This window comes from Rhinolophus sinicus, linkage group LG05 (genome assembly GCF_036562045.2).
Source record: "Rhinolophus sinicus isolate RSC01 linkage group LG05, ASM3656204v1, whole genome shotgun sequence".
Classification (NCBI taxonomy): domain Eukaryota; kingdom Metazoa; phylum Chordata; class Mammalia; order Chiroptera; family Rhinolophidae; genus Rhinolophus; species Rhinolophus sinicus.
The window spans coordinates 165,049,131-165,073,237 of NC_133755.1; the positions used below are offsets into that span (position 1 = coordinate 165,049,131).

General features: G+C 39.0%; 1 protein-coding gene across 10 annotated transcripts in view; it reads left to right on the top strand.

Moving 5' to 3' along the window:
• PHACTR2 (phosphatase and actin regulator 2) overlaps positions 1-24,107 on the top strand; it is a 232,808-nt gene that overhangs the window by 177,529 nt on the left and 31,172 nt on the right. For 4 of the 10 annotated variants that reach the window (XM_019744464.2, XM_074333669.1, XM_019744466.2 and 1 more), the window contains 6 exons: positions 1,897-2,055; positions 7,554-7,793; positions 11,670-12,192; positions 17,507-17,709; positions 19,379-19,535; positions 23,056-23,111. In XM_019744464.2, coding sequence (XP_019600023.2) covers positions 1,897-2,055; positions 7,554-7,793; positions 11,670-12,192; positions 17,507-17,709; positions 19,379-19,535; positions 23,056-23,111 — 1,338 coding nt within the window. The remainder of the gene's footprint in view (positions 1-1,896; positions 2,056-7,553; positions 7,794-11,669; positions 12,193-17,506; positions 17,710-19,378; positions 19,536-23,055; positions 23,112-24,107) is intronic. The other 6 variants (XM_019744468.2, XM_019744467.2, XM_019744471.2 and 3 more) reach the window with 2 other exon arrangements.

Sequence of the window (24,107 nt, forward strand, 5' to 3'; positions counted from 1 at the left end):
TTAATCCCACACCAATTAATTATTAGTAACTAATTCTCCTGTTTTATTCTTGAATTCCAAAATGTTTCCTTTTTCTGCAGTTATTTTCATATGCACTAACTTTATTTCATACCTCAAAGTATCTTTTCACATTGTCGACTATTATTTCTATTATGTGATATTCCAGTTTCTTCTTGTGCCTCAACTATTTCATTTCCTTTCTAGCTTTTTTGTTCCGAAATTTAGAAATCAATTATTCAACCTTCTAAGGAATTTTAATATAATACTGGTTAAAATAGAATTGTCATTAACATGACTTTGACATATTTTTATTACCAAGTAAAGTCATAGAAAACCAAGATAAATTTATATTTGGGTACCTGAAAACTGAGGAAATTTAGGTAAAGAAGTGGTTTTCTATTTTGTTGGAAATTTTCCATTGTTACATTAGTTTTTATTTTTCCTGAGTCTAATATCCCGACATTATATTGTGTCTCCCCTCACTCTATTTTTTTTAATAGCAAATTTCTTGGGCTCCAATAATGAGAACTAAGAATATTTGTTTGTTTTTTCATTTGACATATACTCTTTAAAAAAGTATTACTTTAATTTTCCTTTTATTGAAATAGTTAAGATATAGTTGTAATGGCATTGCCTTCAATTATTGTCTGTTTTACTTTTATGCAGGAATCAGATTATAGGTTCTTGGAAAGGTATATGACTAAGCAACAACTGCTTTTGCATTTTGTGCATGATATAATTTTATATGTATTTTACTTATTAAATTGTCATGCTTGTTTTTTGTCAAGAAGGCCAGTGGATTTTTTTGAGCCAAAGCCATGCAATTATACGAGTATTTAATGAAAATTTTGAAGATGGTCTCTGTTTTATAATGGTTGCCAAAATAAGATTGACCCAAATTGCATGTAACAGCTCTAAGGATGCATTTCTTCAAGTTTTCTAAGTAAAAACTTCAATTTGTTAATTTTTCTTTCACAATGGTAGCAAAGCCCCTTAACATTTTCCAGATATGAACTAGGGTTAATCTTTTCAAGCATTTTGGTTGTTGAATTAAGAGTTTCTGCAAAATCTCTTTCACTTCATAAACTCCTAGGAATTATGAAATTTCAGGGGTTAAAATTAGTTACTTAGATTTAGATACATGAGAAATTTTATTTTCAGTTGTGTTTTTTAAAAATTCCTCTGTAATTACTGTTTTCTACATGTTGTTTTCCCTGATGTTTTCAAATTAGTTTTAGACCAACTTGAAGACTCTTTGGTCAGTTATATATAACAATTTCCTGTGTACATTTTAATCTTTTCCATATATGAGAAAATTGAAATACACTTAGTCTTGCTACCATCTTTCCCCGAAGGTAGAGTAGCAGTTATATTACTGTGTGAAGTTAGCATAGCATAGAAGTAATATTTTGGAGATGATAGTGCTTGGAAATTTTCATATTTCCCCACTAATCGTTTGTGTATGTAATTACATTTCATGTTATTTGTGTATCTGCATTCACCTTGTGTTTTTGGTGCTTGTTAAAATGTTTATTCCATTTTTCAGATTACTCCTTTACCATTCAGAGACTCCTAAATACTGACTTCAGCAAAACCTATGTACAAGAAGAGAGGGGCTCTGCTGTCCGGGGATATTTCATAATTAGGATAATCATCCCTATGTGTTGAAATGGCACCTGGATATCCCTTCCATGGCTGCTTTCCCCCAAGATTAAGGATTTTCTAGCTCTTTTGTTTGAATGACTTATTTAGTAAAACATGGTGAAACAGTACAGGATGTATTTGATTCCCAGGGCCTGAAACATGAACCTGAGCCCTACGGTCCGAGTAACTGGAAAACTGGGTTTTAAGAAAGCCATCAAATTAGACATCTAGGTGTTTCTTTCCCTATTTTAGATGGAGATGTAACAGTTAACTTTGAAAATTCAAACGGGCACATGATACCCATCGGAGAGGAATCTACCCGAGAGGAAAATGTAGTAAAATCTGAAGAAGGTAATGGCTCTGTAGCTGAAAAAACACCACCTCTGGAGGAAAAGGCAGAAGATAAGAAAGGTAAAATCAAGAGAAACCCCTTATTCTTTTACTTCAGTGCAACTCAGTGTTGAGAATCGGCTCTTAGGCTCCACATAGTGACCTTAAGACCAGTAGAGAAGAGATTTGTGAACACAAAGAGGAGAGAAATGATAACTACTGAAGAAAAATTGGATGATTTCCTCAGGTAGATGCATCCATTTTATAAGTACATCATTTCGTTTTTTATAAAAGAGAGCTAATTAATGGTAAGAATCAGAAGGAATGGCCTCTTCAATCATTAGAGATGTCTGGGAATATTATCTTTTCTTTTCCTTAGGAGCTTTTTTCTCAATATCTTCTTTAAAAAAAAAAAAAAAAAAAAATGCCAGCCGTCAGATATCTTTCTCTGCTGGTTAGAAGTGGCCCCTGTGAGCAGCTCAGCATGGAGGAATATCAAACAAGGTGACTCTTTCAGCCCAGCACTGTCTCTCCAGCTGTTGGAGCTTAGCTGGTGGCATCCACACGCCCAAAACTGTAGGTTCTAGTTCAGGTTCTAGACATTTCTGAGAGAGAGATGCAGGAGGAGTTCCCAGAATGCTGGGGATTTTGGTTGCTCTACTGGCCATAGCCTCTGCTCCACGATTTGCCTGTGCAATTGGAAATTTCAAAATGTGCCAGAGGCAATTATACCATCCCCTGAAGGCTTCTTTAGAGACCTCAGTTTCTAGAGTGAATATGCTATGGTAGATTGCATAACTGCAAAATACATGTCTGTCAAGGACCACCAGAACATTCACAAGTCCATGGTCACAGAGTGATTACATCTCCATACCATTGCTATTATGTGCAGGAAGGAGCCTCCAACCTTCATACGTCTGCAACCCTGAACTGAAACTCCCACAGATGATTCCATGCAGCATAGAAATGAATCCTCAGGAAATAGGCTATTTCCTGTTCTATAATGTCTGCCTCAGAGTTGGATGGCAAAAATTTGTCAAAGCTAGTTTGGGTTCTGTAGTCATTTTGAGAACTCTTAGAAACTGCTGGAAGCAAATTTCTCTTCCTCTGTTCTTGATCCAAATCCTTCAAAGAAAAAGGGAACAAAAGCTCATTTTACAGACATTGTAACTTAAAATCACCTACTGTGGAAGTTCATAACCCCTTATTATTTGCTTATAAATTAGCCTTTAAAAATTTTAGAAGCCGTTATTAATAATTTGTTGAAAGTTTATTGTTTTGCTTCATTCAATATTAGGGACAGTGTTATGGGGCTTTACTTAGTCTTGTTCCATTGAAGGTCTCTGGCTAAGCTTATGAATACTGATGACAAGAAATTGACTAATATTTTAATGATAATAGTCCTGGAACATAAAGAGAAACACACCTAAATAGAGTTTAAGGTGATTCAGTGGAAAGGATTCATGCAAGTAGCCATTTCTTTGCTGTTTTAAAAAAATTCTTTAGTCCAACTGTCCTGTCTCACCAGACTGTTAAATTTCCAATCCATCTGTGGTCTGTGCCTTGTCTACCCTTTTCACAGTCAAGAGTCACATCCTTCATTATGTAACAGTACCACGTCTAGTGCTTGTCTGGTCCGTGTGGGGTGTCAGTCATTGGATTGGCCAGACTTCAAAGGAAGCGCGTGTCCCTTATCAACCTAATAAAAAGTTGCTGACAGTTTTATGTTAATTAAACCAGCAGGCCTTGATGTTCTAAAAAATGATGGCAGGCCTCAGAGGTCCGTGAATATTTGAGAGATGTTTTTGTGTTCTTATTCTTTTCTTAGAATTAGAGAATTAGTACATGCAGTTCTTTTTGGTCAAATAAGGTCCAAGATAGCATCTTGCTGGCCTAGTGTGTACTTGAGATGGAAACGCTGGACACGCTGCCACACACTAATGAGACAGAGTCGCCTCCCTCGCGCTCTGTGGACAGTGCACCTGCTGCAGCCACACTGAGACTGAGAGGAAGCTTCTAGTATGGAAGCCACTTCCGGGGAGTGAGAAGAACGTCATTCATAACTCACATCACGTGGTATTATGTTAAATGGAAAATACCTTGTGACCAAAGGTACCATTCATTTCTCTAGAAAGATACCATTTAGTTCTAAAAAAAAAAAAACACCCCAAGGTCGCTTTTACCTGTGCTCCTCTTCTGATCTCACTTGTCTGAGCTCACTACCATGCAAATCCACCATCTGGGTTCTTAATTCACCCTTTATTGTGGGAAGCAGTGCTCCCTTTTGTTTGGCATTAAGCAGACTTATCCAAGAGCATTATTTCATCTATTAATTGGTTATATCTGCAAAACTACATCACATGCCTTTAAAATCCCAGATGCTTGTATCTCTTTTTAAAACAGTATGTCAGTACTTTAGTATTTGAAGCATCAGTGTCAAAGAAAACAGAACAAATGGCAAGTGGCCTCCACACCACTCGGGGGGTAGGTTCTACCTAACAGTCGTGGGTGTTACCATGGCCCCTGAAGGCACCTGATTCTGGACTTAGGATAGTGGTCTTGGGCTCTGCCCCAACACTGGAGACTTTTCCCCTCAGGCCTTCAGGGTTCCTTGTCTCCCCTTTATTTGATCACAGTAGGTGCCCTTCAACATATAAGAGGCAGAAAAATTGATCTGCAATCTATTACATATAGCTTGGCATTAAATAGGAGAAATCTGAAGATTATCTAATATTATTGCTACTGAGTTATTGTTAAGGACTTTCAGTAAAGTAGCAAGTGACTTCATGCATTTGTTCCGCACATAATAGTGAAGGTCTGCCATGGGAAAGACCCTAGTGGGGGCCGGGAAAAGAGTGGTGAATGAGAAATGGCCTTTGCTGTCCCGCAGATCATGACCTACAAGGAGACCAGCGTGCAAAAGGCAGTGTAATACAAGATGCCAAGTACTCTGGGAGGCCTGAGTGTGGCAAGCCAGGGAGTCTGCAGCAGGGACCAAAACTGGTTCTTAGAGGAAGATACTTCCAAACTGTGATTTGAAGGTGACAAGAAGAAGGCAGTTAGATGAAGGAGAGGACTAGGGGCATAGGTGCATTCTAGGCAAGGCGCAGACACATGCAGTTCTCAGGTTTGCTCTAAGTGTTGTTGAACTAAACTCCCCATGTGATGGAAGGAGCCAGACCCGGAAGTATAGTAAACAGCTGTCCTCCAGACTAGTGTGTGAAACACAGTGTTGTTATCAAGCCAGAGTGAATAACCTCCTCTTGGAAAGATAATACTCATTGACATCATCAGCTTATGTCTTCAGATCATATGGTAATAATAAAATATGTAACTTGACTGAATTCATTACCTCCCAGATAAAATGAAAGAGTTTATTTTCTACTAATGGGTGTTAGTAACTGTCTGCCAATCAGTCACATTCATTGACGAGATGTAATGTTTAAAACATTGTGCTTGGTGGGATATGAAATTCCAGACAAAAGGAGTTGATAATTTAGTCAGAAAAGCACACCCCTTAGGAATCACCACAGAGTAAACATAGACATTGGCTGTGTTGCAAACACGCACAGATAATTGGTAGAGTTCGCAGACAAGTGAGTGGACCATGCTTTTCCAAGAGCCAGCCGAGAGTTTGCATGCAGTGTGTTCATTTCCAACCTGGTAGGGACTGTCATTCCCAAATGTCATGGAGCAAACTATCTCCTCCTTCCCAAACCCAGAAGCTGGATTCTTTGGGATATAACTGTAGAATTTAAAACCTTAGGCAGAAAGGAGAAAAGATCCCGTAGTGATATGCCATGAAGGCAGAAGATAAGACATGTGAGGGTTTGTAGTGGAAGGAGAGTCACGATAGCAAGTGTTGCCTTTCAGCTTGACTGGCTCTCACCATGGACACTATTGTTGGGCTTGATCTCCACACGTGGTATTATGCTAGGGGCTAATCTTACAAAGAATATGAGAAAAAATTATTTCAAGAATGGGTTTCTGCCCTACATCAAAAAATTGGCGCATCAATGTGTATTTATATGTTTTATATTAAAATGTTTTAGGTGTGCACTGACTTACATTGTTCTCAACCCTAACTGACTTGTCATTAAGTAGCCTGGTTAAAACCAGGTAGGTTAGGAGAGTCACTAGTGATTTAGTTAGGGAGACGCGATGTATAAACAGAAAGGTAAACACACAAATTAGCCTCTGATACATGTTGAATCAGTCGCTATGATCAATTTCTGATGCAGGAGGAGTCACCTTGGCCTGTAGTGACTGGGGTGGGTTTCATGACTGAGGGAGGACAAAAGAAAAGTTTTGTTGGCTACCTACCATAACTTATCATATTTATGGTGGCTATATATGTGAATTGAGGGAGATGTATTAAAAAAAAAAAAAAAGCGAAGTCCTCACTTCACATTGACGAGGATAAGCAATGAAATAAAGGAAGTAATAAAATGTGATGTATTCTAATATTAAAACCCTTTCTTGGCCATTCATTAGGGAGTCTATATCCAGTGAAAGTTTAGTCTTGTCTTAACACTGTCTTAAGTTTTTTTATTGTGCTCCATTTTTAAAGAAAAGTTGCTTAGCTCTTTGGACCAGAACTGTATTTTAATTTATTTTAATTTCAATCAGCCACTATTAGAAAAAATACGGATGTGATTATATGAATGAGCATTCTTCATCCCCACTTTCAGTAATGAGAAGCTAATACTATTTCCCTTCCACTTAGGTCAAACCTTGTGAGAGGCTTTTGTTCTTAGGTATGAATTTTTTAAAAACTGAATTTTAACCTTTGTCTTTTCAAAATTGTTACTTGTGTTTACATTACAAAACAAGTTTGAGATATGTCTATCTGTGCCCTCTGTACCTACAAATGTGACACCGAAAGAGTCAGAGGAAGTTACTGGAAAACAGGAAGGTGTCCTACTGGACTGGGAGAGCTTGAGAAAATTTTAATAGTAGAAAATAGTTTACTCTTCAGGGCATTGTGCTGCTTGTAAGAGATTCTACAGAGTCTCCCTTAGCTTCGAAAATTAGTGACTTTTTGACTTGAAAGAGACAGAACACAAATCCCTTTCAGGATGATGGCATTTGAGTTCTCAGAGAAAGTCCCTTAGAGGGGACGAAGGTAACTGAATCCAGTCACTGCCACGTGGTCGGTCTTCTATGGCGGTGTATGTGGTGTGCTGATCGGCCACTCTCAAGGGCCCTTCAGTTTTGTTAAATGTAATTTAGCACTCATGCCCACGTCATCATCCAGCAACCACCATTTCAAGGCTGGTATCACTTCACTCCCTGACGGACATTTAAACTCATCCTCAGCATAACTTCATCAAAGTAACTTGTGCAGCCCTGTTTTATCACAGGAGTGATTAGTGTACCCAGACAACACACCCCAGTTTGACGTTCAGCCTTTGTTCTTAGCCCAAACTTTGTTCTCTCTCTGGTGCAGAACTCCACACTGGTTCCCAGGGGCCAAACAGCCGCATGTTTGTATATCACTGTCGCCGTATGTCTCGCTCCTTCTATTTATATGGTGTGTGTCTGTATCAGTCTGCTTCTGTTCACTTTCTCATTTATAGAGAACACTGAAAACCACTCTGAAACACCGGCAGCTCCCGCTCCACCTCCTTCAACTCTTCCTAAGCCTAAACCCAAACCTAAGCCCAAAAAACCACCCGTGCTTCCAAAAGGGGCTGCGGCTGGGTCCAGCCCTAAGGGTGACGAAGCGCCTACTATTAAAAAACATACCAAGGCTCCTGGTAAGCAGGCCCCCATCCCTCCACCCAAGCCAACAAGCCGAAACACGACCCGAGAGGCCGGTGAGTATGCCCCCGGGGGGTTAAGTCTAGGGTTCTCAGATCTGGGAGTGGGGGGGGGAGCTAATTGCTTCTTCTAGGCATGATCGTCTTTTTGTTGTCTGGTGTCTTAGGATGTAACACCATTGGATTCAGCTTTGACACAGAGAATGCCCAAGAGAATCCTTTGTTGCTATCTCTACCAAAGGAAAGTCAACCAGTTGATGAGTTGACCTCATTAGTTTTGGGTGAATAGACCTCTTTCATCCTGAGTATGCACTATCTGCCCAAGAACCAGTAGTAAAACACAGAGAGTAGTGTGCCTGATGAATGGCAGTGATCTGATATGACATTGTTGAGACATGGACTGGCCTTCTGCCTCTTTGAGTTGAGTGGCTTTTTGGATTGGGTTTTCTTTCAAAATGTCTTAAGTTTGCACATAGGAATATGACGTTTATATCTTTGACATATTTGCTGGCTCTTAATGTCTTAAATCTGTCTGCATACCTCGTCATTTCTCAGTAGAGGTATGCGTTGTTAACTGACAAAGGGTTCACATCACTTTGTTCAGTTCCACCCCACCATTCTCTATCGAGTCACTACTATTTCAGCAGAGTTGAAAGTTACATACTCAGTGTTCCCGCTGCCCCTCCCCCCCAACTCCCTCCATCCCGCAAACGAAAGACCTTAATTTGTCCTAAGGGAAAGCATCCTAGTGGTGTGGCTACAGGTCATTATTGCAAATCACCAAGAGATGTTTTGGTGACTTACAGTAACTGCAAGTGATGTACATCCAGCTTTCCTTTCAAATCAGATGTGCTTAACCCAAAGTGGAGCTACTGTTCTCCCAGTGAACTGGAATGAAGAGGCCTACCATGTCATCCAGCTTTTAGAAGACATTAATCAAAGTACACATGCTGGGTGGCTTTTTTCCATTAGTACGTGCATAAAAAGTTTCCTGTGTTATAGCAAACCTTATTTCCCCTAAAATCAGTAGCAACGTTCTCACAGGTGACTACCAGGGTTTGCCTTGGTATTGATCTTTTCCATACCAATAGAGCTCAGATTTAGAGAATGGCTTATGATGGACCTCTGAATGTAAACAGTGTCTCTCTCCCTGTGTTCCTCTCTTCTGCCTTTGACCTTGAGTGTCTGAGTCTCTTCTAATACAGTCTCAAGTGAAATGTGTCAGAGTGCTGTGTGAACAGCGCCGTTCGGCCATTTTGTCAGAGACCAACTGCCCTCACATGTCACTGTCCGTTCTTGTCGGTGTTTGTGTTTTTCCCAGACTGCTTAGGACAGGCTAGACTCAGTGCTTCAAGTGAGGCAGGCACTAATCACTTCTTAAAGAAAAGCCCCAAATCATCCCCTGTCCTGGGGAATTAAGACCCTGCCTTGCACAGACTTTCCCGCTTCCATGTCTCACATGGTAGCGGCTCACTATTGACTCAGCTTGGATTCTTGTCTTACTTCCCTCAGAAGAAAGTGATTAATGCCAGGGCAGGGTACAACTTCCATGAAAGATTTTTGAGTTATTTCCAGATATTTTACTTGAAGATTTACTTATAGACTCATGATGTTCCTAAGAGAATAGTACAGTCCTGTTATTAACGGTATTAAAAAAGGCCCGACTGGCCCATAGTGTGTCTAAGAATGTTGCTATTCTCGAGGCTACTACAGAGAAACGGGTTGCGTTGAAGTGCGCCAACACGCCTGTTGTGCAAGGAGCCTTTTATCAAATATTGATGACACTCCATCAGAATCCAACTGATAATCCATTTGTAACCGTTTAGAACGTTCTGCATGGTAACATTTCATTTGAATAATGTTGACCTTCTGGATTCACTTCAAATGCAACTCTTGGTTTTCAGTCAGATGTTTCAAGTTCTTTAAAACAATCTATCTGTTACAATGGTTCTTCCTTTATTACTTAATTAGTATGGACCTCCATACAACCAGATATCTGTTTGGCACATTCCACTGCTTTGCCCGTGAAATAAAGCAAAATCTTCTATATTTTTCTTCTTTCTTGTACCATGTTATGCACTGCATTGACAATAAAAGTACTTAACTGAGGAGAAGTGACATTTCTTTTTTAGTCATGGTCTTAATTCAAGGTGACATCAGCAACATGGTTGATTTCAGCAAAGTCCTGTCATTTTTAGAAAATACTTAAAAATTGCAATAACATGGCATGAATTTGCACTTTGGGTTTTGAAAAAAATTGTCCTTTTCCTTAAGGCAGGCTAAAGTTAACTTTGCTATTGGAAAAGAATTGTCTTAAAAAAAAATATATATATATATATATACACACACATATATATACACACATATATATATATTAGAATTAGAATTAATATGTAGAATGAATTCTGTTCAATCTATTTAAAAAAACAACTGACCATTTTTAGACTTAAAATCCTTAGCATCTTCACTGTGAAAAATAAGTTTAAAATGAACTTAGACTGTAGGCCTAATATGTTTGTCTTATAAGCAAGTGAAGATTGTTAACTTCAAAAAAGTAATATTAACCCCAGCCAGCCACAGGCAAGCTCTTCCTAGAACCAGAGTCTATAAAGAGAGAACTATTAAAAACAAGTGATATTACTAGGCCCAGACTTGCAGGAAGAGAATTCTAGTTATTGTGTATATCTAAAATAATAAAGCCTCAAGCTATAGAGAGTTCTTTTAGGCCTGGATCTTGTCATGATGCGAGACTGGCTTCTTATATTAAACTTGATGATGTCTTGCATCTCATTGTCTATTCCTTATTTCTTCTTCATCTCTTGACCCCCGCAACTGACTTCAATAAATTTATAACCAGAGGTAAGTTACAATAACAATAACATCTGTATGCATTGTAGAATGGCTTCCCAATACTAACAAGATTATTTTCTGATAGCTCTGTGGAAGATAGTTAAACCCCTCATGAAAAAAGAAGGACCATACAATTAGGAGAAACTTGTAGGTCACAAAGGTCCAGAAACAAAAGTGTATTCTCCTAAGAGTTTAGATGTATTTTCTAAGATGATATAAAGAAAAGAAGAGCTAACCTTTTTTGTTTTCCTGAAAATGGATTGGTTGAAGTAGGCAAATGCCGCAGCCAACTTCAGTTGAAGACCTTCTACGAACAGAAGCCATGTCAAAAGATCTGAGAATGATACTCTTTCCCTTCAGACTATCAAATGGTATCCATGTAGACATTTTTTGTAGAAAAGAATTTTCTGCCTTTTGATGTTATGAAGGGGACTTGTCTTTTATATGTGGCCATGTGTTTTCACTCTGCCCCAGAGCCACTACAGATGGAGGTATGAGCCAGCATGGCAAACTGCTCTCTTGGAGCCATGAGGACAGCTGGTTTGGAGTTCATTCTTTTAGTAGTAAGATGAGTAGATTTGCTTTGGACCCAGGAAATTGCTGGTGGTATCATACCCCGGCCTCTTATAAATGTGGGCAACGCTGTTTGCAGGAAGTCAGCATGGAACATGTATAACTGGTGATGAACCCTACTTTGTACTATCCCCAGAGAGCTCCCTGTGCCTGTCCTCTCCACAAGATAATGTCCCTTCTTTGGAGCATACAGGGACTTTTTCAGGTGACCCATCAGACAAGTTGAGGATTTCCTTTTGCCTGGCCCAGCTAAAGACTAGAGGAAGGAGAAGACCGAGGACACTTGTCCCTTAGGGTTTTGCTTCAAACATCACTTGCTCCCCTCCTAGATTGGAGGCAGGTAGGGGGCAGAAAACAAAACCATTTTCATTATAAGCCTATTTTATTTTATTCAATTATTCAACACATTTTAAAATTTTACAGGGAATGTTGTCGTTGACAGTTGCAATTCAGTTTATTTTGAAGGTATTGTCTTCTTTGACTTTTAATGCAAAAATCTCTCTATTTTAGCTGGTTCCTCTCATTCAAAAAAAACAACTGGCTCCAAAACATCAGCTTCGCCATCTACTTCTTCCACCTCATCTCGTCCCAAAGCTTCAAAGGAGACCGTTTCTAACAAAACAGGGACGGTGGGAGTCACAAAGGGCAAGAAAAGAACTGGCAAGCAGCCAACGTCTCAACCGTCCTCCGATGCAACCACTTCTGGCACGTCCGAGCCTTCAGAGACCAGGGGGGAGAGTCTCCAAACGGAGCAGACTGTCCCTGGGACCGAGGAGCTGACCACAGGCAAATCCAAGTCGGCAGTCCCTCCACCGCCTGTGGCCTCTCCACCTCCTCCCCCGGCCCCCCCTCTTGCTCTGGAGGAGCAGTGCATTGTTGCTTCTGACACCCCTGTTGTCCTGGTCAGCAACGGAGACGACCTGCCCGTTCCTGCCTTAGACCCAAGTCAGCTTCTGTGGACTGAAGAGCCGACAAAAAGAACCACTGTCCACTCAGGCACTGGCTTAAGTGTTAACAGAGAAAATGCAAAATGGTGAGTCGGAGTCCAAACCCCATATTCCTTCTGCATTCCTTGTGAAGCTGAGTACTAAAGATCACTAAACCACTCTACTGGAAATGAAGGAACCTACTTCGTTTTTATAATTAAGTCTAGTGAATGTTAGATAAATACTCATGTCATCCAACCATTGGTTTTTCATAGCCCTGCCCCAGGAATTCCACGGGCTCCTGGAGAGAATGACATTGGTCCTACTGATAGATCCACTTCGGATCCATGGTTTTCAAGTATGAATACATTTAGAGCCTACTTCATCACTGCTTAGCAGTCCTTTTTCTTTTCCCCAGACAGTTCCCTTCTCTTGCTTTGTAGTGGTTATTTTAAGTCTTTACCACTTGTGTCCAGATTGCTCACCCACTCCTGCCTACCTTCATCTCAGCAAGTTATTTAGCCTTCTCCTTCTCCAAGAAAATAAAGACCATCAGGAAAGAGCTCTTCCGCATTTCAACTCCTTTCTTCCAGCCTTAGAATGCTCCCTTTCTGCTTCATTAGTTCCCCAATGAGCTCAAATGTTGTCTCCTCTGTGAAGCCTTTCAGTGCTCATCAAGACAGAATTGGTTATTGCATCCACTATACTCTGAGAGCCCTTTTTTCCTACCCGGGGGACAAAACTAACCAATATGTCTTATTTTCCTCTGTGTCCCCAGCAACCAATATAGAAGGTGGTATGCCCCAGACATGCCATCATCTCGTTGCCCAGGTCAGAAACCTGTATCTCATCCTAGGATCCTCATTCTCCTTCGTTCCCTGCATATAATCATTCACAAAGTCCCATAAATATAAGCCATGTTAGCTCTCCTGTCCCACAGGTAGGGAGGGAGGGCTGTCAGAGTATAGTAGATGCCCTAACCAGTTCTATCTAGGGAAGGCTTACACCTTTTAAATGCAGCCTGTTCTCTCCTGTTTCTAAGAATAAAACCAAATTCACTTTTCAAATCATTTAATTTAATATTTCCTCTTTCAAAATATCTTTGTCTTATTAGACTTAAAAAATTTAGCACATTAATTGATTTGGATCAAGAGACTAAAAGATCAACTTTAATTATTCAATTGCTGATAATAATAATCTTCATTTATTAAATACTTATTTAATGTTAAAAACTGTCAGTTATAGAGTTCACATAAGTCTTCCCTGAAATATTTCTGTTTAACAAATTAGAAAATGGACGCTGAGAGAGGTAAAGTAATTTGCCCAAGATTACCCAGTTAGTAAGTGGCAGAGCCAGGATACAGATTCAAATTGCACACTAAATTCTATGCTCTAATTTTATGAATTTCCAAAGTGGTTGTTTCCACTTCTGCAATTTCTTTTGTGTTTGTTTCCTGGGCGGTTTTGTTTGTTTGTTTTTATCAGCTAGAGCACCATCATTCTAAGGAAAGCCAAGGACAGATAAATAGATGTTAAGTTGCAAATTACTTTATGTGTTTGACATTTTAATAAATGCTATGGGAAAAGAAGATATTGAAATGAATAGTTATACATATGACTTTGTTCATATATGGGATATAAAGCTGAAAGCAACAAAGGAACAAGGCAAACAAAGAAAAAAATCTCATAGACAATGGTTTAATGGTTACCAGAGGGTAAGGAAGCCGGGGTGGTAGAAGAGGAGAAAGGGGGTCAAATATATGATGATGTAATATTGAAATGTACACTTGAAACTCATATAATTTTACTAACCAATGTCACCCCAATAAATATAGTAAGTAAAGAAATGGTTATAGTATCCCTGATACTTCAGCACGTAGCAAATGTGTTCATTTATTTATAGTGCATGTTTTCCAGCATGCAGTCAATTCCATCCTTTAGACCTAAACAGCTATTCTTTCAGCATATATTTTTGCTTGCTATCTGTGTTCTGGGCGCTGTACTAAGCACCAAAGATAAAAACTGAGCAAGACATTATAGTTAACATTCGTTTTTAACCAAAATAATGTCCAACATGCCCAGGAAGTATAAATGTTTAAGATAGGCCTGAATTTAATAGATTGAGTATATGGGTTTATTGTTGAATATACGAAAGAACAAGGTGCAACATATAAAGTAATTCCTTAGATGATCTTAAGCACAGAGAGAGCCTATATCCAAAGTGATCTCACTCTGTCCAGTCCACTGCCACAAATATTTAGTGAGGACACTGATTGGTGCTATATGCCAAGGGCTAAATATCAGTCTTCTGCCCGTTTGTGCAGGATTGTCAGACAAAAGAGGTGAGCACCTCTTCTCCATTTCTGGACTGTGATCAGAGTGAGAGAGCTTAGGACATAATTAGACACTGAGGTATTTATAATAGGTTTTCCTATCACTCCGGGTAACCAGCATGCGTTCCTAGAAGAAGGCTTAGAGATTTGCTTTTCTGTATATTCAAGATAAAAAGTTTAAATTACAGTTCATCCCATAGGGATGGTTTGTGTTTGCTCTTGAGTTAATGAGCCTAGAATAAATAGTCTCAAATTTCCTTCCAAATCCTTTGTTCTGCTTTTTAGTGGACATTTGAATTCCAATTTCTAGCTCTTAGTCACTTGCTTTACTTAGAACACTCCCCCAGTTATGTTTAGTCAACGAATGTGTGAAAATGCTGTCATCTTATGAAAAGGCTTCTGTTTGGAATACAAACATCAAAACAAGTGGCCATGCGCAAAAATATTGACCTCTATTCACATATTACAGGGTAGTAATGATTTAGTAGATTTCTATTTATTGGCAGCTTCATCAGTAATGTGTATGTCTGGTATAATTTAAGGCAGAAACTAATAAGTCCATCCAGAGCCCATATCCAAAAGGGACTTGACTCTGTTTAGTCCATTTCCACAAACATCGATGGAGTGCACTATATTGCCCAGTGTACCCTGGAACCTTAGAGAACAGACAAGTCGTGAATTAATTGATACAAATTTGGAGTATAATATTTAACATTAAATATAACCCATGTTATAATATTAATGACTTATAATATCAAGTATAAATAAAATATAATATAGCATAACATTTAATAGGTAAACTAAGAGTGTTAAGGCTGGGTTCTGTGATCGACTGGAATTGTTTCCATGGTTGGGCAACTCATGGCTTCCTAGGTTCCACGAACTATAAATTATCTGGCCTCCTTATATTATAGGACAGTTGTAAGTTGTAACTGTAGGCAGAAGTCTTTGAAAACTGCAAAACATTATAAAATACAAATGATATGATTAAAATAATAATTGATAGCATAATAGATTAATGAGCAGTGACATGAACAAATACCAGGGCTCAACCTTGAAGTATCTTTTGTTCTACTCTTCAGAATGTGTTATTAATTGGTATATCTCTGAAACATGCTGTGGACACCCACAATGGCAAACTATTCAAACCAGAATGGCCTCTAGTGGCAATTAACTAGAAATCAAGGCTGGAAAAGTATTTTTCATAAAATAGATCTTCTCTTATTTAAAATGAGATTTCATACTGTGGAAATCATATGGCAGTTGCTCAAAAAATTAAACATGGAGTTACCATATGATCCGTGCAATTCCACTTTTGTGTATATAGGTCATAAAAATGAAAGCATATACTCGAACAGATATTTGTACACTGATATTCATTGGAGCATTATTCACAATAACCAAAAGGTGGAGACAACCCAAGTGTCCTTCAACTGATAAATGGATAAATAAAATGTGGTATCCACATACAATGGCATATTATTCAACCTTAAAAAGGAAAGAAATTCTGGCATGTGCTTATACCGTGGATGAACCTTGAAGACATGTTAAGTGAAGTAGGACACATGAGGACAAATGTATCATTTCCTTTATGTGAAATACCTAAAATAGTAAAATTCATAGAGATAAAGTAGAATGGTAGCTGCCGAAGGCTGGGAGAGGAAGAATGGAGAGTTATTGTTTAATGGGTACAGAGTTTGGGGAAGCTGAAAAAAGTTCTGGAGATAGATGGTAGTGTTGATTGCATAACAGTGTGAATATACTTAATGCCACTGAACTATATACTAAAAAATGATTAAAATGGTAAATTTTATGCTATGTATATTTTACACGATAAAAGGTAAAAATTTCATAATTCCCCACCTGAAAACAAGTATTTTGGCTGTTGGATTTCTCTAATATGTGAAAAATTGAGAATTTTGAGGCACAATGTAGAATTTTCAATACCTCAGATTCTGACAAAATTTACTTGTTTTTTTGTGTGTTTTTTTAAATACAAAGAACTGGTTTTTGGCTTTTTTTAGTTAGTGAGAACAGCAAGCACATGTTTTGCACTAAACAGTCTTTCAGAAGTGTGATATCCAAATTTAGATTCTTCTATTTATATCAGAAAGCAATTTGAGAACCTTCTGTATCTTAAAATGAAGATTATATTGTTTTGATATAATGTGTTTTTATGTGTACTTTTTATTCTAGTCTGTGAAAGTTGGCAAGCTTTGTATATTTATAGTAACTTTAAACCAGAGACTCTTAACAAGCTAAACAATAGAAAATGATTGCATCCCTATGCATTACTTTTCCTCTAAAGAGTCCATTTAACTTTCACACTTTCCATCTGATATTATTCATATGTTCTGTGGCAGGCAGGTTAACAAATGGGAGAACTTAAGCACAGAGAGGATACATAACTTTTCATTGTTAATCCATTGGCTGTGATGAAAATAGGATTAATTCATATATCAGTTAAATAATATGTACTTTTCTATGTCACCACCCTCCTAGGTGTTGGGTTGCAAAACAGCATGAGTCCTACTTGTCCAGCAACTTGGGCATTTGGGAAAGCAGACAAGTAAATGGTGGCTGAGGTGCAGGATGCCAACTGCTCCAATAGGGTTTTCTTCAGGTCACCTTGGGAGCAGGGCGATGGGGCAAGAAGCTAGTCTGAAGACCTGTGACAGATTCTGGAAGGAGCTGAGGCTTTCGCTGACAGACTTGAGGGATAAATAGGAGTTACAGGTCAAAGAAAAGTACTAAGTCAGATAGATATCCAGGTGCTTCTAGCCCGTTGTTCTTTCCACTAAACCCCCATTGCTACAGGAAAATTAATTTGCAAAATACAGTTTTACCATATTCACGTGCTAACGATATCAGACACCGTCTAGTCCATCCTTTCCATTTTACAGATGATGAATCTAAAACAGAATTAAGTAACACAGTCCTACTCTTCCATGTAGCTGGCCTATGTCTACTTTCTCCTTTCACCAGCCTGAAGGATGCTGGGGAAACCAGCGCTTCTCATGGTGTTGGTGTTGCCCTGGAGGGTTGCTCTGCGCTTCACACCACCCCTGTGTTTCTGTACCGTTAACAGTTTCACAACCAAAGACGAAGTGGGAAAAGCAGCCCCGCAGCTCCTGTCTCCTGGGCTGATGGGAGACTCTTCCGAATCCTTCAGTGCCTCGGAGGATGAAGGCCAAAGGGAGTACCGGGCCAATGACTCGGACTCCGATGGGCCTATCTTGTACACGGATGACGACGACGAAGAGGATGAGGACGAGGATGGCAGTGGAGAAAGTAAGACTTTGTTCCAAGAGGTAGGGAGGACAGTGGGTGGACAAAAGCCGTTGCGTTTTGGAAAGAACAAAAGCCAGATAATCTGATGGTCTCTTTACCCTCATATTCCTTGTCAAATTAGAAATGTGTATGTCCTAAGGTTTAGTTTCTGATGACAGGCCATGCCAAAGATGATTCCACAGGGAGTGGTAAGGGGAAGGCAGCCCTTCATCTACGTGCCTGAGGCAGATATGCACATTTGTATTTGTACAGAGTCAAAGCTTTCTAATGACAGGCTTTCTCAGGATGATCAGCAAAGGATCTTCCCCCAGGACCTTTTTTTTTTTTTTTTAAAGATTTTATTAGGGAAGGGGAACAGGACTTTATTGGGGAACAGTGTGTACTTCCAGGCCTTTTTTTTTTTTTCCAAGTCAAGTTGTTGTCCTTTCAGTCTTAGTTGTGGAGGGTGCAGCTCAGCTCCAGGTCCAGTTGCTGTTTTCTAGTTGCGGGGGGCACAGCCCACCATACCTTGTGGGAGTCAAACCGGCAACCTTGTGGTTGAGAGGATGCGCTCCAACCAACTGAGCCATCTGGTAGCTCGGCGGCAGCTCAGCTCAAGGTGCCGTGTTCAATCTTAGTTGCAGGGGGCGCTGCCCACCATCCCTTGTGGGACTCGAGGAATTGAACTGGCAACCTTGTGGTTGAGAGCCCACTGGCCCATGTGGGAATCAAACTGGCAGCCTTCGGAGTTAAGAGCACAGAGCTCCAACCGCCTGAGCCACCGGGCCAGCCCCCGCCCCCCCCCCCCCCCCAGGACCTTTCTGGAATAAAGAGCATCAGTGCAGGATTCCCTGAATTACTCATTGGAGACGTTTGAGAGTTTCCCTTATTTTTATGCTGGGGTTTAAAAGAAATGGGAGTGAGGAATTAGTCAAGAATGACAAATACCTTTTAAGAATTAACCACTCATCCACAATAAGTATGCCTTCTAGGAAGGACTGATAGCAGTGGATAAAGCCAACTATTTATGTATAACCTAGGAAAACTGGAAAGTGCTATTTTAAGAAAATAGCTGAGCAGGATGACTTGGGAGGAATTCATTGTGGAATTGAATTTATAGATTATGAAAAAGTATTAGTATATTAATGCTTAAGCATCAGTTTGTACTGAAGAACAAAAACAAAAAGTCATTATCCATCTTGTCTGTGGAGATGTCATCAATTCTAGGGTAATTTAGGATTAAAATATTAGTATCAAAGGTAGCCTTTTACAGTGTGGTTTCTGAGTAGAGGAAAAGGGAAGACAAGGATTTACTGTACAGTATAAGTACAGGAGCTAAGTTTTTAAGACTTGAAAAAGAAAAGAAAGAAAGGGCATTATGCAATCCTGATATGCCATCACAGCAAAATAAACTTCAAATACCGCTTTCCAAATGATGAGGTGATACTTACAAGTTTTTCATGGTACCCTAACATTTTCTCAGAACATTTTAAAAAACAGTTCTCCAGTTTTCCAAAGTGAACTACATCCAACTGAAAACTTCTTTTCCTTAGGTTAATTAAAATTCCACTCTTGCATGTGGACAAAGAATTTGGTCTGGACTCTGTTGAAAGTCCATGCCACCTGTAACTTGAGTGCCTCTTGCTAAAAGAGCCTCTTTCTCTACATTTCTGCCTTTTCCAATCCTCAGGTGCTTTGGCAAGTAAAATCCGACGAAGGGATACTCTTGCTATCAAACTTGGCAACAGACCATCTAAGAAAGAATTAGAGGACAAAAACATCTTGCAGCGTACATCTGAAGAAGAGAGGCAGGAAATCCGACAACAAATTGGAACCAAGCTAGTCAGGTAATTGCTGAAATGTTAGTACAGCACTGACTAATGCATACTTTTCTCTCTTCTGCAGTTTCCTACCTGAAGTCATTGTGAACGCTTTGTGTGAGAGCACACCTGGCCTAGCTGGTCTTTTATAGTTGGTCGTGGATGGTGAACCACTCAAAGAACCTGTCCTTTGGTCCAGCTAGTCAGTAGCTTTGAGGTCGCCAAAGCCTGATCCAATAGTCAACAAAGTTTTTTTATAAAGGACCTGTTGGTAAAATAGTTTAGGTTTCACTGGCAAGAGGTCTCTGTTGCAGCTATTCAACTATGCTCTTGTAGCATGAAAGCAGCCATAAACCATACATAAACAAATGAGTGTGGCTGTGGTGCAGTGGCACAGCCTAATTAGCAGGTGGCAGGCCTAATTCATGGACTGACTAGCGTTCCTATAACTTCCAAGAGGTTCTACCCTGTGGGCTATGAGACTGTAAAAATATTAGTTAGCTTCAAGGACCAGCTCCATCCAAGTCAAGTAATCATAGCCCCCATGCTGAAAGGTCCCCCTTTTAACTTCAAATAAAGGGTCATCTGACTTCTCTTCCTGCCTCCAGCCATTGTAGAATTTCTACTTTTACCACTAGTGACTTTGGAAGTCCATTAAATGGTTGGTTTTCATAAAAATGAGTGCTGAATCTCTCATTGTATATTATCAGCTTAAGCATGTTTAAGCATTAGTTATTTTGTTGACTTCTCTCATTCTGCATAAACAACAGGGTGCATACATTGGGAGTGGGGAACAGTCTAGAATACCAGAGCAGGATTTGGAGGTGGGAGGAAATTCCTCTCCTCACTTAGAAGTGGGACACTTCTATGGCTGTGGTGTACCTTCAGGGTTGATGGGTGGGGGCTACAGAAGCCATTGTCTGTTTTACAGATGGGGTGAAGCAGGGGCTTGTGAGGAATAAACGAGATGATACACTGAAGGCATTTTCATGCTGGGATCATAGCAAGCACTTAATGGAATTCAATTTTTTATTAATTTAAATTATTATCATCTTTTAAACCAATAAACACACTTTTAAAAATTAACCCAATGTTGGCAACTTTATGAGAAAAGGGGACCCATAAAGTAGATTGCCCTTGTTAAGTGTTTCTGAAGAACAATTTAACAATATGAAAAAAAGAATTATAAAACAGTCTATTTCTTCACATGGTAATTCTGTTTGCAAGCCTATACAAGAGAGAAATAATCCAAAAAGGGAAAGAAAAAAAGAAAACCGTGTATTTTACAAAGGTGTGTATTTTAGGCTATTTATAGCATTGACAAATTAAAACAAACCACCTGTTCAAAAACAGAGAACTGATGAAGAACGTTGTGAGAAGTTAATGCCATGAAATAACCACAGAGCAGTGGTGGTTGTCTAATGCCTTCATCAAGAATTGGATACTCACAGGTGTATCACAAGGAGGTGATACTTGGGCTTCTGTGGAGAAGTGTGGGTGTTTTGGGGGTGGGTTGGGAGGGGACTCCCACATCCCAGGCCTAACCATCCAACCAGAACAACACTTATTCTGTCTGTCTTATATAAGATTCCAGCTCAACCTCCAAAAGTCTGTAAGTACACACATAAAAAATTTTAACAGAGCAGGGTTTTTTTGGCTTATAAATATGTAAATTTTACAGAATTGTTTTTCTACCAACATGACACATCTAATCAGTTATTCAAAGATAAATCACCCACTGTTGTGCCTCAGAGAAATCCATGTCAAGTGAAAAAGACAGAATTATGTATTGCATGATGAGGTCACGTGACAAGCACAAACTTCTCAGTCAAGTGAACTAGGTATGAATCCTGGCTCTAGCAGTCAGTAGCATTTTATCATTGGCAAGTGATTTAATCTCTCATTTGCTCATCTGTAAAATGGGAACTGATTTCTACCTTGGTGAATTGTTTTAAGGATTCAAGATAATATAAGTTAAGCATGTAGCACAGTACCTGGGACTTTAAAAGTATGAACTAGGAGAGCTATAATTATTATCTTTATAACTACCTGTGTGGTAAGCGCTTGAAAAGGTGTGCTACCTATATATAACTACCGTATAAGAGCAAAGAACCAGGAGCCTTTAATTCTCACTTGCACGAGAAGTCAAACACCCACCTTTAAGGTACTCTTTTAATCATTTGTAAGATATCAGTAGCTGGAGGGGAGAAAGTCATTCTAGAGGGAGGAAACTCCATAAACAAAAGAAGGATGATGTGTTTGGGGGATGACATATTACAGATACATAGTACATCATACCTGGGTACACCATAGCAAAGTCTGGCTGCCATAGATGTTCATTGGGGTTTTTTTGGATTCAATTACTTATGTTAATTTCAAAGTAGCTCTGATGAAGATTAAACTTTCATAAAAATTCTAACAAGATATTTCAAATGTCATGGATTTCAATTCTTCTAACCATTTCTGTCACAGCCATAAAAATTTAGAATTAATAGTATCTATGTTAAAATTACCTTTCATGTATATTAGTTTACTTTGCACAAACTCAGCCTACATCCAGAGGAAGTTTTTGTCTGTGATTAACAACAAATTAAAAACAAGTCCAATAACAAAGTTATAAAAGGTTATTAGGACATTCAGCTATTGTGTACAAATAGTTAGCTACTAATCACAAATGGCCTGGTTTGTCTTAAAGGCAGATGGGCAGGGCCTTATGTATCTCAAGATAACTGTATATATTGGAAATTCATTTGAGGTCACAAAAAACAATATTTCACTTAAAACACTATGCAATATAGATTGCTCATCTCCTGAGTTGATAAAAGCTCTCAAGCAGCAGCCTGTCTTTAGATCCTAATGGCTGTATATTAGTGAGGGAAAAGGTGAAGCTGTTTTAACAGAGACTAAAAAGTACAGTGGTACAAACTGGCCCTTTCACATGTTTATTTCTTTTTCACATGATAGTTTAGAGGTAAGTGTGCTACCCAGCTTGGCTGGGGAGCAGTGCTCCTTGTAGTCAGTCAGGCGCCCAGGTTCCTTCTGTCTTGTGGCTCTTCCATGCCCGTAGATAGTCTCATGTACATGATCCACACTGGCCCACATGAGCATGTTTAAGTGCTAGCCTGTGGAAGAAGGAAAGATAGAGAAGGGAACATACATCCAGTCATTTTAAGGATAAAAAGTGGAAGTTACAAACACCACTACTGCTCACATCCCATTGTAAGGACTTGGTCATAGAGCCATACCTTACTGCTCGGGAGGCAGAAATCTGTGGCTGGGGGGCTACAGCTAAAGCTCAGGGGCTGTGTTTCTGAAAGGAAGAAAGGAGAGTGGATACTGGGCGGGGGGGGGGGGGGTAGTTGGCAATATCAGCCACAATCTCAAGTCTCCAAACTAATGGAAAGGAGACTTTTTATTTTGTAAGTTTAAAAATGGATTTTTGTTTCTCAAAACATGAAAACATATAGCTTTGTTTGTTGTTTTATTTTGTGTCCCCCACGAAGGGTACCTTGTTTGTAACCTGCAATATATCCTTTTTGTATCATAGGAGACTTAGCCAGAGGCCCACAACAGAAGAATTAGAACAAAGAAATATCCTAAAACGTGAGTATCCCGTGTTATACTGTGATTCCTTGTGTAACCATTAACAAGCTCCCTGTAGAGACGATCCACTTATCAGTATGAAACCATAATCTATTTATTCACAAATGATTGATATGGCCCATTTATATCACATTTTTATGTCATCATTTATGTAATTTAAAAAATAATTTCTAGAAGTTTGTATTTCATTTTATGGCTTGGAGCCTAATATCCTCCAGACCACAGTCATGATTGTGACAATTGTTTTTAAAAAAGATGAAATATATTCCATGTATTCTTTCACCCAGATACTAAATAAAAGAAAATGCTCTCGTCTGCTTGCAAATACATGTCAAAGAAAAGGCCAAAGAATACACAAAGAAATAAATCAAACATTCCTATATTATTATTAATAATGCAGTTTGTTGCCAGGTTTAACAAATGACTCGATTTAACACAATTAGGGTAAAAGGAATTTTTCAGTCCATTTCATTTTCCTTTGTTATGATAGCTCTGTTTCGCTCTTGAGTTATTAATAATTTCTCAGCACGTACGGAGTTCTCCATTCATTTTCCTAACTTTATTTTCCCATTCTGTTTTTCCCTCTATTTTTTTTTTACTTTACTTTTCATTCACCAGTCCAGTCATATTAAAATTATTGAAGTTCATATGTTAAAGCTATAAAACCAATGGATGCACAGTTTGTCGTGCTAGAGTGTATCAGTGTGGTTACTAACCACAGTGAGTTAAGCAATGGATGTTTTTAAATTGAGCCACTGTAGTTTTATATATTATTAACCCAGTTTCAAAAGAGCTTTTTGTTGTATGAAATATCAACGAGCAGAGATGGGCAGAACGCCGGATAATCCTACAATAGTCATGACCCGCTGGTGTGCAGAAAATCTTTTTCAACCAAGCTTTGAGAGTCAAGTTGGCCTGTCTGGATGATTCCTGTTCTCCAATCTGAGTTGTTTTTCTTTCCTTAGGGAAAGAAGAGTTTTAATAGCAAATTTATAC